At 38.3% G+C, this 17,941-nt stretch overlaps 1 protein-coding gene across 1 annotated transcript in view; it reads right to left on the reverse strand.

Annotated features, from left to right (window-relative positions):
• DCHS2 (dachsous cadherin-related 2) overlaps positions 1 to 17,941 on the reverse strand; it is a 186,410-nt gene that overhangs the window by 51,178 nt on the left and 117,291 nt on the right. The window contains exons 7-10 of the mRNA XM_028521730.2: positions 16,945 to 17,044; positions 11,388 to 11,545; positions 9,441 to 10,284; positions 6,975 to 7,214 (exon numbers count right to left, since the gene is read on the reverse strand). Coding sequence (XP_028377531.1) covers positions 6,975 to 7,214; positions 9,441 to 10,284; positions 11,388 to 11,545; positions 16,945 to 17,044 — 1,342 coding nt within the window. The remainder of the gene's footprint in view (positions 1 to 6,974; positions 7,215 to 9,440; positions 10,285 to 11,387; positions 11,546 to 16,944; positions 17,045 to 17,941) is intronic.

Genomic DNA, 17,941 nt, shown 5'->3' on the forward strand with positions numbered 1-17,941 from the left:
AGTATTTTACTGTGGCTTTTTTGGAACTCAGTTCCTTGCTTCTTCCTCCACACCCCTATAATCCATCAGGACAAAGAGAACATCACCAAAACTGAAAACTAAGAGAACAAAATAAAATAGAGATTATTTAGTCGAATTCCATTACCTTACTAAGCAATTTGGAAAGCTGGACCTGAGCCTACTGTGCGGTATACTTACGACCACACCCACTGAAGGACGGGCATGCGCACAGACACGGGCGCACACACGTACATCCGCTCTTGACCTCAAGATGCCTTATGACGCCTTCATTTCTCCCAGTCTGGGATAACCTTCCTCCACAATTCGTTTGTTTTCCTATCCAGGCCCATCCCATGAATTCTCACTCTAGCCACCTTGCAGATTTCTACAGATCCTGTGGCTTTTTGCAAAAAGGGACCAGCAAATCTCCGACCCAGGATCACTCCAGCCATCTCTCTGCCCTCCTTGAATACCCAGCAGATAACTAGAGCTGGAGGAAATTTCACAACAGCATAGACTGAAGCCACTGAAAGTCCTTGTCACCTGGCCACCTTTCCAAATCTGCCTGGTCACCTCTCTCCCATTTGTGTCTCAAACACCTCCTGGCTCACTCTCACAGACCCCTCCCCGCCCATTTCCCAGATAAAATGGAGGCGCTGGGAGAAGAATCCCCTCAACTTCCTGCATCTGTGCTCAGCTCTGTGTCCTGCGTTCTGTCTTCATGGTCAAGTGATTCTTCAAATACCTTCTTGGGAATTTTCCTGTCAGTTCTAATCCTTCTCATTAAGTTGTTCCCTAAAATTATATTCTTCTTTAGCTATAAGACTCAAGATTTTTTTTCCTTCTCTTTACAGCCAAGTAAGTGCCTTTTAAAAACACTGTCCATTCTCCGCAGCTACCTTGAAACCACTGCCATACCTAGCTACTCTTTCTAAAGTCACCAATGACCTTCTGGTTACAAAATCTACTTGTCAATTTTAGTTCTTAACTTCAGATATTGTTGAATGATGTTAAGAAAGACAGAAAGGAAGGAACAAAGGGAGAGAGGAAGGGAGGGAGGGGGAGAAAAAGAGAGGAAAGGAGATAAAAGGAATTCATTCTACCTCCCTCCCAACCCAATGGCTTCAGTTTCTACTCATACACAGATGACACCATGTGTTTGCATTGAGCTCCAGTTATTTGGAAGTTTAATTCATGCATGCACACATGCAGGCATTCATGTATTCCTTTATATAATGCACAGCTCCTGAGTGCCGGGCACTGGAAAGTTCCCACTGAATAATAAGTAATTATCTTGACCCTCAGAGTTACCCTCCAGTGGGGGAGACAATTAAATCAGTGAGTTATAGACAATGTGGCAGAATATATTAAATCACTGAGAAAGTGGATCAGGGAAGACTTATCACAGGTACATAATTTGTTCATTAGTTATTTCACTCAATAAATGCAGAGAAGGTGATGGCAAGTGCCAAGGTACAAGGCCAGGTGCTAAGAATATAACTGACAGCAAGAAGACAACTTCTCTGCCCTCACAGTGCTTACAGCACAGCACCGCATACAGGTAAGTAAGCAGGCAGTTACAATTCCACCTGATAAGGATGACCACATAAGTACAAGATGCCTTTTGTATAAGCCGAGACCCTAACAATGAATAGGATCTAATGGGTAAGGGGGAATAAAGAATGCTGGCACCCAAGGGTCCTTGTAGGGAAACTGAGAATCAGAAGGAGAGGAGACAGGGCTTCCTTCTCCCATTTGCTGTGATGCCCTTTCACATGGCTGCAGCAACCCCTCACAGCTGCCAGTGTCTTTGGTACTCCCAGGGCCATGCTCTGCAAGGCTCTCGCTCTCATTTTCTTCCAAGGTTCTGACCATCTCAGCCTCTTCTCCTTGTTTTCCAGTGTTTTACCTGGGTTACCTCAAGATTCCCCTTTTGCTTACCCAGCCTGCCAACACCTGTGTAGGAACATCGGTTTTCCCGACTGCACCTGACTGATACAGTACATGGCACCAGCAGTGGGCCCCAAGTGACAGGAACTCTGAGATTGGTTTGATTATGTCTTAGGCCTTGAATGCACTGCTGAGTTCCTTGGCCATGGGAAATGGAATACTAGTAATTCATCACTTGCTGCAATGATATCACAATCAATTAAATTATCACCCATGTTGGATTGTGTTAAGTGACTATTAAAGGACTCAAATTCCTTAGAGAACCAAACAGTGCTGACTCAGGCCATATGACAGTAAGAAAGAATGTGATGTGAGATAGCTGTTTCTGAATGTACAAGGAACTTTCAGAGAGAAAATGATAAGCTGAGGCTTTAAACTCACAGCTCAGCCATAGTCAGAGCACCAGGAATATTCTCTGGGAGCCCTAAAATCAATCTTCCTGAGATCACACCCAAGTTGAGTGGCAGGCACAAGAGTTAACTTCTTGCAAGGGGAGGCTTATTGACCAGAAGAGCCATAACTACAGTCAGATCTCAACGTATTGCAGGCGGTCATGTACGAATCTGACTCAGTCGGAGACACCTTATTGTTTCAAACGAACATCAAGTTCTCTAACTTATATTGGAGTAAACCTGGGGAATATGTGTGGAAGTCACTTCTAAGGATGTGAAATCCAGGAAAATAAAACAGAGCTTTGATTTAGGCTGGATTTATCAATATGGTGTGCTTACCAGAGGTTATGAATTTAATGTGTTAGCTTGTATGGCTATGCCTCTTGATAGTTTCTTCGACTGGCTGGATTTGACACTGGCCTATCATTGATGTTTATCTCCCCTTGTTCTATACCATAAAGAATTGAAAGCTTAAGTAAATGTGAATATTATGATGGATTTACTGTGTCTGCCATGCCCCCTATTACATATCCTGAGTTCAGGAGGTTCTTCCTTCATAAGGACCCTTAGAAACACATTGCCTAGAGGGACACAAGCATCCTTTAAAATCCCTCTAGTAGTTGTCTCTTTGTAGACTGTAGATGATGGGGGGTACCTTTTTAAAACCAACACTCTACAAAAATTTGTAAGAACTACAGAAGTGATTTGCTTTCACCCAGCATGAACAACCGAGTAAGTACTTCAGTAGGGTAAACCCTTCCGCTATCCGCTGTCATCTACTGGCAAAGATACTGATCATCTTGGCATCCAGTAGAGCATCGCATCGATCCACTACTTTGACAGCATCATAATTGGATCTGATGAGCAGAAAGTAGCAAGTAACTTAGATGTGTTAAATAGATACATGCATTAGACCAGCAGTCAACAAAAACTACAGCCTGCTGGCCAACTCCAGCCCACCCCTGCTTTTGTAAATTTTTATTGAAACAGAGCCACACCCATTTCTGTATGTACTATCTATTGCTGTTTTGCTGCCACAACAAGATGGTGTGGCCTGCAAAGCCTAAAACATTTACTCTCTCCCCCTTCACGGAGGAGAGTTTGTAGAACCCTGTCCTGGAGTAAAGGGTGGGAGAGTGATAGGAGATGAGGGCGGAGGAAAACTGGAGTCACTTCATAAAAACGCCTGGTTGTAAAGCTAAAAGACAATAGAACTTTCCCGTAGAAACCATAGGGAATTAATAAAGAGTTCTGGCCAAGAGAGTGCTCTTTTCAGATAAGCTTTTTAGGAAGATCATTTTTCATGCGATCCCTCAACTGTACGATGCCCTGCAACCCAGACATTTCTGAAGCAACACCAGTATTGTGCCTGGCGGACTGAACGAAGGGGTAAACAAATGAACAAATTCTGAAGCGTGAAGGCAACTTGAAGCTGCACATTTCACAAATGCTTGAAGATCTCAGGTCACACAGTTAAAAATATTTGCTGAGCTCCTAAGTCATAGATCCTGAGTGGTATATAAGGGGCCTGGGATGGAAGTGAATAAACTATGCCCTGGATCCATGAGAAGTCCACAGCCTAATGGACAGGCAGACAAGTGAACAAGCATATAATTACAGTACCGTGGATTAAATGAAATAAGACTGCATATCAATTTCAACAGTGATTCTCTCTGGGTGAGTGAGGTCATGAGTGGTCCTTACTCTTTTTTTTTTCTGTTTACTATTTCATTAATTCTAAAGCTTTTTTTCTCACATTTTAACATTTCTAAAACTAGATGCATTTGACAGCGAATGGTGCCTTTGGCCCCATGAAGGAGGTGAAGTGCTCTCACGGTGAAAGGTTTCTCCCTTGTCCCAAGTGCAGGGCGTTGGATGCGGTTGCTCATCCAGCGTGAGGCATTTTCCAAGAGACCGATGTGGAGTTTATTCAAGATAAACCCAGGTGGAGGACACATTCTTATGGAAGAGATAAAAGGATCTCACTATACAATTCGACACTTCTGTATGGCAAACTGCTGTTCAATTATTTTACATTCGTTTTGCCACTCTTAAGGACACCTATCAGCCCGCAGTGAGTTGTCTTCCCTGGCGGGGCGCCCTGTCCCCTCCGCGGCAGAGCGGGGCGCCTGGGGAAGACCCTTGCTCACGAACAATGGGGCTCTTGTTGGTGGCACCAAATGCTGTAGCAGTTTTAATGTCTTAGTTAAAACCTGGTAGTTGTTTTCCCATTTTAATATAAGAAAAAACTCCTGTTAGAACTAGTGTGAGTCATACATCATAAACATTCGGTGCTCAGATTCCCATGGGTTTTGAAGGCCAACACTTTAGGCTTACGTTTTTAAAAACTACATGGTAGAATGTTAGAAAACATATGTTAAGCTTTCTGGTCTTAAGTAATGCTATATATTATTTTTTTTAAATATGCACTACAAAGTAAACCATTCATAAATTCCTATGTGATGCCGGTATGTTAAAATATTGACTACGTCATCTAATTCTCATGCATAATCGTTTTTCATGGTTTTAACCCAATAAGCCACCCCCCCCAAAAAAAAGACCAATGGGAAATATGTTCAAAATCACATGCATACACACAAATTCACATGCATTTACATAACTACTCGCTTAACAGTTCTGGCCTCATTAAAAACACTAAGATTTCCAGTAAACTGAAACCGTCTCCAAAACATGTGAAGACACCTGGCACTCAGGAATATGTTACATGTGTATTTAAAGCATGCATACGTGCAAAGCCAGAAAAACAATAATTTACATCCAAATTCTCCGTCCAGCAAACCGTAATCTCTGGAATAATGAACATTCAATTCAAGTAACAGGTTGCAGACTACTGGTTCTCAAAGAAAATAACACTAACACTCGGTAACTTGACAGTAAAAATCAGAAAGAATTTTTGTGGTAATCATCTTTAGTTGGTATATGTCAATTTGAGAGAAACTCTTTCCTCCCTCTTCAAACACTTAAAGCAAAAGTAATCCTTTCAGTAGAGTCGATTGCAAAACAATAAAATTAAGAAGCAAAAGTAAGGTCAAGGGGAGGAAGCATTGTACACACTTGACTGATTGCTAATCGCACACCCTCGACAGGATCGGCGCACGTCTGTCTGTGCACTCTGGGAAGTGGTTTCCATGGTGCCCCGAGCCCTGCGTTGTTCGACTTCTATGACAGCACACACTAACAGGACTTTGCGGAGCCAGAATCACGGTGAAACACACGGCTTATGTATACCCTCCCTTGTTTCTATCACCCTAAAAACCGTACTGTGAGAAACGTGCTAAATAAATTCTGCAGGGATGGTTGGGACAAGCAGACAAGCAGTTTTAGCACACTCAAGTCCTGTGTCTCTGAGCAAAATAAGAAAAACTGTTTGATCACACTGCCCCGCTCTGGTCAAAAGAGAGATTAGGTTAGCCCTTGAAAGTTTTTGTAACATCACATCTGAATGCATGTATTTCATTAAAAGGTGATGTTTCCCCAAATGGCAATGCATCTGAATGGTATACAATTTACATTAAAAGCTCAAGGAAATATATATTTTTACCCCTTTGAAACAGGAGGAACATGCTATTACTAATAGTATTTCTCCATAGAAACATCTATTACTATTTTTATAAAAAAGGAACAAAATATTACACTGATTATATAAGGCCACTTGCTATGCACCAGCGTGAGTTTCTGGCTTATTAAACTACTCATATTAATTCAGGTGGGAAAATTTGGCATATGATGTTAATGGAAAATACTTCACTGTAATTCGTATAATTATTTTGTTTAAAATAAAAACAGGATATTATTAAAGTTACTGAAACTTAAATGCTATAAAGGTCAGTGACATTGAAAAGTAATTCTAAGTCATTCTAAGAAATTCTAGGAATTTACAGATTTCTAGGCAGGGTAACCATTTACTTCAAAGTCATTTGTCTCAACACAGCAGTTGGCATTAATGATAGTAATACTAATAAAAACAGAAGTTAACACATCTATTGGCCATTTATTGTGCCAGGTACTTGAAACTATAAATCAGGTATTATTATTATCCCTGTTTTAGAGATAAGCAAACAGAAGAACAGAGAGGATCAGTAACTTGGTCAAGTTACTTTTTCATGGTTTTAACCCAATAAGCTCAAGTAAATGGCAACTCTAGAATTCAAACTCAGGAAGTCTAGCATCAGCATCCTGTCTCTTCCGTTATGTTATACTATACAGAGAGGAACTAACCATTTGCCTTCCTGCACTCAATGTATCTAGTAGAGTCTGAAAAAAAGGTGATACCTAGTCTGTACTTCTTATTATCACAATCAAATCAATAAATCCCATCCTAATTCTATGCTAATTCTATGCTAATAAATTCTATGCTAAATCAATAAATTATATGCTAATTAGGTGTACATAACTATACTATAAATAATGACAAAGACCATATGAGAAAATGCTATATAAGAGCATGCAGTATCTTTGCACGTGAATAAATTTTATATGAATGCCATTTAAAGAGGTATGAGAAGTTTGAGGTGACTCACAAGTGTTTCATTTTTCTGGGGCATAACTAGTTTAAATTATATCAATTTTTGTTTTTAGCATTAATTACATAGTTTCCATATTTTCAATTACCTGAATCTCTGTCCATAGCTTCAACCCTTGTGACAAACTCCCCGGGACTTTGGTTTTCTTTAACTGAAGCTTGGTATAGGGGCTGCTTGAACGTGGGCGCCTCATCGTTTACATCAAGAACAGTAATTGTCAGAGTCTGGGACGAAGACAGCGCTGGGACCCCATCGTCCAGCGCCAGAAGGGTCAGAATGTGCTCAGTTTTAATTTCATAGTCCAGAGAGCAACTTGTAGTTAGTAAGCCTGTTTTGAAGGTGGAGAAAGGTAATATATAATAAATATTCTTTAGAATAGCCAACCTCTACCTACATCTAAAAATTCAGAATCTTTCTTTGTTAAATAAGAAATCTTATGAAACTAACTTTAAATTGATATATTATCTAAAATAAAATGACATTTTCTCATCAGAAAAGTCATCCTAATTTAAACTATAAACTACAAGGATGCATGAAAATTCAGAAGTGGTCTATCGTATACCATTATTCACTGTGAAGATTACATCAAAATGATTTCTCTACCCAACCTCTACCTTCATTTAAAAAACTGTCTTCAGGTCAAGGGCAATTTGTGTGTAAAGTGACCAAGTTGCAAAAAGGTGAGTATGGCTACATTCTTTAAGATATTTAGTCTTTAAAAAATTTAGTTTTTGTTATCCTCTCTCCATACTTATTCTGGTAACTGTCTTCTTTATTAATAAAAGATCAGCAAAGACTTTATAACCCAGACACATTTCATGAACGAAGCGTGTCTCCATCCTATTGCCATAGAAGCATGTAACTCATTTAAGCAAAGTGTTGTAAAGTCTCGCACACTGTCACTGTCCGTGATTCCAGCTGTCACATGTTTTCTCTTACGATTGCTGTTCCCGTATCCAACACACGCCCATCCTGGAAGAACTTTTCATCAAATAATTAAAGAAGTTTACTGCTTCAGATTTTGTAAAACAGCTTTCCAGTAATTATGTATTATTTCATACTTCACAGCCAAAAGCCATGGAAAAATTCGCTATGTCTTCTTTATAGGAAATATGAGCCTTGTGAGAGAAACACAGTAATGCATTCAGCAATCATCATTTTATGTCTTTGAAAAAGACCTCAGCTGAAACAGCCACTGCAATTGTTCAAGATCTGGGATACCTATAATATTGAGGCGCAGTTCTAATTTTATCCATCCTCTTTAACAATCTGAAATAGACCTGCCTTAGCTGTCATGGAAAACATTTTAAGGACTGTTGAAACGGGTCCTTGGAGAGCCCAGCTCTAACAGCAATCAGTAACTAGGTCTGGACTATCTCTCTGTCAGCTGGGTTTTTAGGTGGGATTCACGCATGCCTTAGAACGGAACCATATGTACGGGATTCAATAAATATTTTGATAAAAATGTTCAGCAGTGTATAGCCAGACTATAATCATGACTTCCAAATCCTACACATTCAGTCCCATTCCAAATCATGGTCTTGCTAATAGTTGGGCCAACTGGCATACATCTGAGATTTTTTTTCCTGAGGCTCATGCAGAAATAATTTTAGTTTTTTTTAGAGATTGAGATGGTAGTCCATCTCTTCAATATCTCCTTAAAATAAGATTGAGGGCTGTTCATTTCCAATTTCACAAGAATAACACTTTATAACTATAGTCTTCCATCAAACTACACCAAAACTTTTAGTGGATGGTATCTGGCAACATGGTAATAGCAAGGCAAGTGCAGTAACAGTGAGTGACATTGCTGTACAGTCCTTGACAAGGAATAAATGCTTCTGCAAAAAATAAAGTGGTACAGTTGATAGGAGAAGGATCTTATGCCCAAATCAACACTGGCATTTAAAAATAGATTATTTCTAGCCCTGGCTGGTATAGCTCAATGGATTGAGTGCTGGCCTGAGAAGCAAAGGGTGGCTGGTTCAATTCCCAGTCAGGGCAAATGCCTGGGTTGCAGGCCAGGTCCCCAGTACAGGGCGCATGAGAGGCAACCACACATTGATGTTTCTCTCCCTCTCTTTCTTCTTCCCTTCCACTCTCTCTAAAAAAATTAATTAACTCAATTAAATTAAAAAAATAAAAATACATAATTTCCAATTATTTACAAACATATGTTTGTAAATTTATTATCTTAAAGATATTTTTCCACGCTAAAGCCATTGAATAATGCTGTTGACTAGTCATATTCTACCTTTTTGGCACCTTCTCCTACCCTGTAAGGAATCACAATGGGGGCAAAGAAGATGAATCTATGTAGATTCATCCCATGAAATGTGAGCTAGCTATAAAGCATAAGCACTATTAACAAACAGGCCAATTACAGTTGGTTCTCTGAATACAACTTCTGTGCCTATCAATATATAAGTTAAAGGCAAAATCAAGTCACATTTCTTTAAAGCTTGCTCATTTGGAACTGTCATTTTAACAGAGGGACATGAAAAGGATAGATATAAGCAAGTGATCAGAAGCTTTAATGGACAGTGACGAATACCTGATGACTTATCGAGCATAAAGGCCATGTTTTCATTTCCTGAGAGAATGCTGTACGTCACTCTTCCATTCCTTCCTTCATCGGGATCTTGGGCTGTTATGTGGTGCACCAAGGAGCCCACTGTGGCATCCTCTTTGACATGAGTGATGGGGAAAGACATAAAAGTGGGGCTGTGATCATTTACGTCCAAAATCACCACCTTTGCCACCAGCGATCTCAGTCGCCGGTCTGTCACATTCACGGCCTGGTCGGATGCAGTTATTGTCAGGACTACAGTCGGAACTCTCTCTCTGTCAAGCGGGGATGCAGTGACTAACGTGCCAAAGGAGGGGTGGATGAGAAATGGATTGATTCCGGGGTGGTGGGATTCGATGAAGTACTGGATTCTACTGTTCAGAAAACTGCCATCTCCATCTTTGGCATTGAAGACGTGCACCAGAGTTCCTATGGGGACATTCTCCTCTACGCTGATCACAATGAACTCATCCTGGAAAGATGGGGAATGGTCATTCTGGTCCTCCACGTCAATACTAAGGAAGACTGTGCTGTACAGGGGAGGGGTTTTGCTATGGTCTTTAGTAACCACCCTGAAAAGATAATGAGATGTCATCTCATAATCGAGTTCTTTAGAAAGGAACAAGTCCCCCGTCAAGCTGTTGATTTCAAAGTGACCATCCTTGTCCTCTGCAGTGATACTAAAATGTAATTTTCCATTGTGATGTTGTTGGAAGTGATCAGGTGACTTTACCAAGCTCATTATTTTTGCAGGCTTCAAGTTTTCTGGTATAACTAAATGTCGAATATTCTGAGAAGTGGTGGCTCTCCCTTTGGATAGCGGTATCACCTGAAATAAGAATTAAAAGGAGTTGTTAACCTGAGGTATTTTTTAACAGTTGAATCAGCACATGTGATGATGTTATTTTGGAAAATAGTTCCTTCTATTTGTGTGAAATACATACGTAACTGGTGATAAAATTTATTTTTATTATATAATTCCAGTGTGCCTGTGGTGATTGAAAATGGCTTAATATCCAGGAGATAAGAAAGTACAAAATTTTCTACTTCCTGTTTGTTCTAATGTGTGACATGATATACAGCCTATGTTGGTGAAGCCATACTATATAATATAGTGAAGCTGAACAGCAGTCTTGTGATTCTTCGGTAAGAATGTGGAATAGCTAGTTCTCTCAATTACTCTAAATCCTAGAGACCAATACATCCATAATGACAACATCTGTGTTCATTTATGAATTGTGTGTCTTTGTTTATTTGCAACTAGGGACTTGAAGAATTATGATATAGAATTTTCTCCTAACACACATCCTCAATCAATAAAGAATATAATTTGGAAACAGAACTCTTGGGGCTATATAGTCTTGATTTTTATACATGCCAATATTAATATTACTGATTTTCATGTGCACAAACAAAGAAATGGCTATGCACAGTCATCTTATTTTTGACTTGCTGGTGTAATTTTTTCCTACTACGAAGTCTTCCCACAACTTGTTGGCTCATTCTGATTAAAGTGACGCCTTAGGATATGGATCCCAAGTGACTTTCCTAAGTTTAAAAATATTACAAAAGAACTATGTGATTTATTATTGACCATTTGTTTATGTAAAAGTTTCCCTGGCAAATTTACCAGCTCTTTGCAACTAGAAAAAAGTAAAAGAAAAGACATTTATTTTGTTTATTAAAACAAAGCAACCAATGCTTATACAGTCATGAAGGTAAATATCCTCTCAAGACCTGTGCACAGTTCAAATAAAAATTCATTTGAGCTTAATCATTTCTCTAGTGACAATAAAAAGGCACACATGTGTGCAATGCTCTCTAAAAACAGTATTCGTATATTTAGTGTATCTTCACTCTATACAGATGTATAGAAATCAAATGGCACCTTAGAACACCCTTCCACCCTTTATGTTGATGACAGAACATTACCTGAATATTAATAACTGCTTGTCCTTGAAGAGGAGGCACGCCCTGGTCCCTGGCAATGACAGTCATCCTGTAGGAAGGTCTATAATCGTATAGAAGTATTGCGGTCGTTCTGATTTCACCACTGTTGGCGTCAATCTTGAAGTGATCAGACCTATCTTCTATACACACACACACACAAGATTAAGAAATTAATGTTAATTGACAATGAAGAAAACAATTAATTAATCCAAATACACCTGTGATTATTTGGAAGATGTATTTGTGTTAAACTCTATGAGAGAATAAACATAAAAAGTAATACTAAAAATGTACACAAGAAACAGAACAGATGTTTTTAAAATTTAGTATGGAATTTTAAAACTTATAAAAAAGTAGACAAAGTGATATAATGAACTTTCATGTGACTATCACATTGCTTCAATAATTGTCAACTCACGGCCAATCTTAATTTCCCATTCATATATTTCCCTTTGCTATCCTTTCCCAGTGTATTTAAAAATTATGTTTATACTCTACTGTAGTCTAAAAATGTATGTATGTTAATTAAATAATAATTTATTGCTAAAAAATGCTAACCATCTACCAGGGTGTCCAACATTTTGGTGTCTCTGGGCCACGCTGGAAAAAGAAGAGTTGTCTTGGGCCACACATTAAATACATTGTGACAAGTAATCACAAAAAAATCTCATAATGTTTTAAGCAAATTTAGGATTTTGTGTTGGGCCGCATTCACAGCCATCCTGAGCCACATTTGGCCCATGGGCCACAGGTGGGACACCCCTAATTCAGCAAGTTGTAATATTTGTTCTGGTGGAGGGTCTTGCCTGACGTTGATGGCTGCCGACCAATCAGCATGGTGGTTGCTGAAGGCTGGGGTGTCTCTGGCAATTTCTTAAAATCAGGCAACAATCAAGTTCACTGCATCGACTGACTCCCTTGATGAACAATTTCTCTGTTGCATGCAATGCTGTTTGATAGCATTTTAGCCCCAGGAAAATGTCTTTCATAACTGGAGTCAGTCCTTTCAAACCCTGTTGTTGCTTCATCAACTAGGCTTATGTCATATTCTAAATCCTTTGTTGTCCTTTCAACAATCTTCAAAGCACCTTCACCAGGTATAGATTCCATCTCAAGAAATCACTTTCTTTGCTCCTTCATAAGCAGCAATTCCTCATTTATTCAAGCTTTGCCATGAGATTGCAGTAATTCAGTTACATCTTCAGGTTCCACTTCTAATATTAGTTTCTTGGTATTTCCACCACATCTCCAGGTACTTCCTCCATTGAAGTTTTGAACCCCTCAAAGTCATTCACGAGAATTGTAATCAACTCCAAAATCTTGTTAATGTTGATATTTTGACCATTTCCCATGAATCATAAATGTTCTTAATAACATCTAGAATGATGAATTCTTTCCAGAAGGTTTTTAATTTATTTTCCCAGATCCACCACAAGAACCACTGTCTATGGAAGCTACTGCCTTATGAAATGTATTTCTTAAATAATGACTTAAAAGTTAAAATTACTTTTTGGTCAACGGGCTACAGGATGGATATCGTATTAGGGAGCATAAATACAACAATTAATCTCATTGTAAATCTCCATCAGAGATCTTGGGTGATCAAGTGCATTGTCAATGAGCAGTCAGTCATATTTTGAAAAGAATCTTTCTTCCTGAGCAATAGGTCTCAACAGTGGGCTTAAAATATTCAGTAAACCATCATGTTGTGAACAGATGTGCTGCCATCCAGGCTTTGTTGTTCTGCATTTAGAGCACAAGCAGAGTAGATTTAGCATAGTTCTTAAAGACCCCAGGATTTTCAAAATGGTAAATAAGCATTGGCTTTAGCTTAAAGTCACCAGCTGCATTAGCCCCTAATTAGAGAGTCAGCCTGTCCTTTGAAGCTTTGAAGTTAGACGTTGACTTCTCCTCTCTAGGTCGAAAGTGCTAGATGGCATTTTATTCCAATTGAAGGCTGTTTTGCCAACATTGAAAAATCTGTTGTTTTGTGTAGCCATCCTCATTATTATCTTAAGATCTTCTGAACAAGTTGCTGTAGCTTCTATACCAGTGCTTGCTGCTTCACCTTAAACATTTATGTTAGGGAAACAGCTTCCTTCCTTAAACCTCATGAACCGACCTCTGCTAGCCACAAACTTTCCTTCTGCAGCTTCCTCACCCTTCTCAGAATTGAAAAGAGTTAGGGCCTTGCTGTGGGTTAAACTTTGGCAGAAGGGAATGTTATGGCTGGTTTGATCTTCCATCCAGACCACTGAACTTTCCCCATATCAGCAATAAGGCTGCTTCACTTTCTTATCATTTGTGTGTTCACTGGAGTAGCACTTTTAATTTTCTTCAAGAACTTTTGCTTTGAATTCACAACTTGGCTAACTCTTTGGAATAAGAGGCCGAGCTTTCAGCCTATCTCAGCTTTTAACATGCCTTCCTCACTAAGCTTAAGCATTTCTAGCTCTTGATTTAATATAAGAGACCCGAACTCTTGTTTCACTTGGACACTTAGGGGACACTGCAGGGCTATGAATTGGAGATTTCAGTATTTTTTTGTGTCTCAGGGAACAAGAGGGCTTAAGGAGATGGAAAGAAACAAGGACAGCGGGTCCATGGAGCAGCCAGAACACAAAACATTTATCAGTTAAGTTCACTAGCTTACCTGGGTGTGGTTTGTGGCATCCCCAAACAATTACAATAGCAACGTCAAAGATCACAGAACAAATATAACAAGTAACACCAAATTACAAACAAAATACATTTATTATTATCTAGAATCACCTTTATATGTAAAAAAAACAATTTAAAAATTTAGCAAAAACAACCCACTGACCATCCACCTTAAATGAATAATTTTTAATCATCTGAAGTGTGAATCAACATTTATTGAAAGGAAAGCAGTAGTTAGTAGATAGAAAGTGGTATTAGTATAAAGAAATATGATTATGAATACCAAGCATCTATGAATCTCTATGAAGACTAACTATCTTCAGGTTAGAGTAAATCACACTAGAAAATGTCACACATGTACATAATGTGTGTGTATGTGGGAACTTGATAGAGGCAGGCATGCTTTTGTGTTTTTATTTCAGAACCTACAGACCTCAGATGTGTTCCCGTGATTAACTTTAGTTGATGTTGTGTTTTTACATGATTTAAAAGACATTCAGTGCTTTGTCATGTTTGACAAAAACACCATAACACATATAACAATAGTGAAAAACTTTAAAATACTGTGAGAATTACCAAAATGTGACATAGAGACAGGAAGTGAGCAAGTGTTTCCAAAAACTGTGCTGACAGAACTGCCCACCACAGCGCTGCCACAAACCTTGTATTCATAAAACGGATGCAGTATCTGCAAAGAGCAATGAAGTGAACTGCAGTAAAGTAAGGCATCCCTGCATTACTGTGATTTCTATGCTTGTTCTCTTTGCTTTCTTCTCACAGGAATACCGTAGAATACTTTCACTGAATGTGATACATATCTTCATTCCTATTATATTGATTTTTAAATCTTATTTATATTTTGTAGTTGCCTCAATGTTGGAATTGGAGCAACTAAAAACAGAAGTAGGAATACCATGATTTTTATATTGCTAGGCCATATTTCTATATGTCTATGCCCCAAGTATCATTTTAGAAGCTAAGTTTTTAAAAAATTAATATTGCAAACTTCAGAAATATATGATAAACATCCATGTAAACACCTTCCAGATGGATACATTCCCAATATTTCTTTAAAAATGTTTAAAGAAATGACCACGTTTAAGTACAGAAGAGGACCTGTGTACACTTCTACACCTCACTCCCCTCCTCCTTTCTGTACATGGCCTCTTTTCTAAAGCAAGGGTTTGTATTTCTAGTCCACATATCCGTGAATAATACACAGCGTGTTTTTAATTTATAAACAATGCTATGATATCAGGATTATACCCTCATTTATTAATCTGCATGTGTGTGTGTTTGTGTGTATCTCTCCACACCATTAAGTTTGACAAGTATGCCAAAAATATGTTCTCTTCCCAACTCAAATTAAAACAGGAACAAAAAAGTGACACAGATCTCATAGACTGACTGACCCTTGAATGCGTGCTAGCCAAGCCTGTTTTTCTTCCCTCCAGGACCAGGTTAGAATAGGCTAAGGCGGTGGGGAGAGAAAGCTGAGTGCTGACTAATGGGAGGAGAAATGAAAAAGGACAAGGCATCTCCGAAGCGGAGAAGCCAACCCGGAGTAACCCGGAGTAAGAGGAGCCCTCCGTGCGGCTCCGCAGCAGGCTCCTTCTCTCTGGCCCGCCCACCGTGTCTTCCTGTGGGGACTGAACCCGCCCCATCCGGAACACGACAGGCCTTTTATTTCATTCTTCTTTCACATCTCTGTTAATAGTTTGCAATTTTCTACACAAAGGTCTCAAACATCTTTTATTGGAGTTTTCCTGCCTGTGCTCTAATCAGGATGATCCTGATTTCAAAAATTTTGAAACATATATAATTTGAGGGTCCCTCCTTAAGGAAAATGGAACAATATTACAAGTATAAATTACTCACTGGTTCCCAGCCCACCCTTGAAGAGCCCATGCAAGTGAAGGGACCTGAAGCTTCAACTTCGTGGTGAATGACATCTTTGAAAACCTGCTTAGTTTTTTAAATGCTAGAGACTTTTGTACAGTGACACTGTTCCCAGAAATTTTGCATCTTGTTAATTCCCATAGCCTCCTTTGGATTTTCACATAGACCATTTATCTACAGGTAAGGGCAATGTTGCCTCTTGCTTTCCTATGTTTTTGTCAAACATGACAAAGCACTGAATGTCTTTTAAAATCATGTAAAAACACAACATCAACTAAAGTTAATCACGGGAACACATCTGAGGTCTGTAGGTTCTGAAATAAAAACACAAAAGCATGCCTGCCTCTATGAAGTTCCCCCATATATGCACATTATGTACATGTGTGACATTTTCTAGTGTGATTTACTCTAACCTGAAGATAGTTAGTCTTCATAGAGATTCATAGATGCTTGGTATTCATAATCACATTTCTTTATACTAATACCACTTTCTATCCACTAACTACTACTTTCCTTTCAATATATGTTGATTCACACTTCAGATGATTAAAAATTATTCATTTAAGGTGGATGGTCAGTGGGTTGTTTTTTGCTAAACTTTAAATTGTTTTTTTAAATATAAAGGTGATTCACCCTGGCTGGCATAGCTCAGTGGATTGAGCGTGGGCTGCGAACCAAAGTGTTGCAGGTTCGATTCCCAGCCAGGGTACATGCCTGGGTTGCAGGCCATGGCCCCCAGCAACCGCACATTGATGTTTCTTTCTCTCTCTCTATCTCCCTCCCTTCCCTCTTTAAAAATAAATAAATAAAATCTTTAAAAAATATATATAAAGGTGATTCTAGACAACAATAAATGTACTTTGTTTGTAATTTGGTGCTATTTTCAATGTTAACTATGTTCCCAGAAGGAGAGAGACAGTTAATAAACAAAAGAGAAAATTCTAAAGGCTCCTAACTCTTTATGGGTAGTGACATTTACCTGAAGATACTGAATACATAACTTCTGCATTGTTTCCTTCATCCAGATCCTTTGCAAACACAGTTGTCACCAACATATTTACTGGCTGACCTTCCAGAACCTGTCAATAAAACAAACAGCTTAGAAATCACTCGACAAAAACTTTAAAAGAAAAAGCAATGAACTTAAATGAAAGAAGACACTACAACTAAGCATTTGAAAAAAAATGATTTTAGGTCTACGTGTAATTCAAATGTCTACCATGTAAAAATTATATGGATAGAAATCCATGAAAATAATCCACATTACAATTTAAATCTTTTACACAATTTGTACAAATTATCTACAGCAGCTGAACTAATTCTGAGGGGTGAAAAAGGAAATCAAATTAACTAAACAATCTTAGATTTTGAATGTATTTTAAGAATTCTAGCATCTTTTCATTCACCACCCTCTCAGGGTATTTTTTAAAAGGTTGTTGTTAAGGTCTAAACTATGCAAAAGGTAAACAAACATCTTTATTTCAGGAAATATCCCTCGTTCAGGAAAGATAACTAATTAACAGAAACTTTCCTAGAATATTGAAATTTATATGTGGAGTTGAACTCCATGTTTAAAAATCCTACTGCCTAATTAAGTCATGAGATATTTTAATGACATGATTACAGTCATAATGATAATATCATATTTTGCTTTGGTAAAATTTTCTTTAAATACGACTTTGGAAGATGAGTTTAAAGTTATTAACTTCCTCAGCACCCTACGCATATCTGAGCACAATTTGAATGTCCAATTCGGTCATTTGGGAGCTATAGCTTCCAAGTTTTTTATTCATATAACCCATTCATTTTTAAAAAGTATGACCACTTCCAAGATATATGTACTTATTAATTATGTCCATGAACTAACATGCTAATTCACTATGTATATTATAAAACATACAATACCATGGCAATGAAAAAGATGAGATAATATAAATATAATGAGAAGTTTCTGCATGTGTCCTCAAAAAGATCAG

This window comes from Phyllostomus discolor, chromosome 8 (genome assembly GCF_004126475.2).
Source record: "Phyllostomus discolor isolate MPI-MPIP mPhyDis1 chromosome 8, mPhyDis1.pri.v3, whole genome shotgun sequence".
In the NCBI taxonomy this organism is placed as follows: Eukaryota; Metazoa; Chordata; class Mammalia; order Chiroptera; family Phyllostomidae; genus Phyllostomus; species Phyllostomus discolor.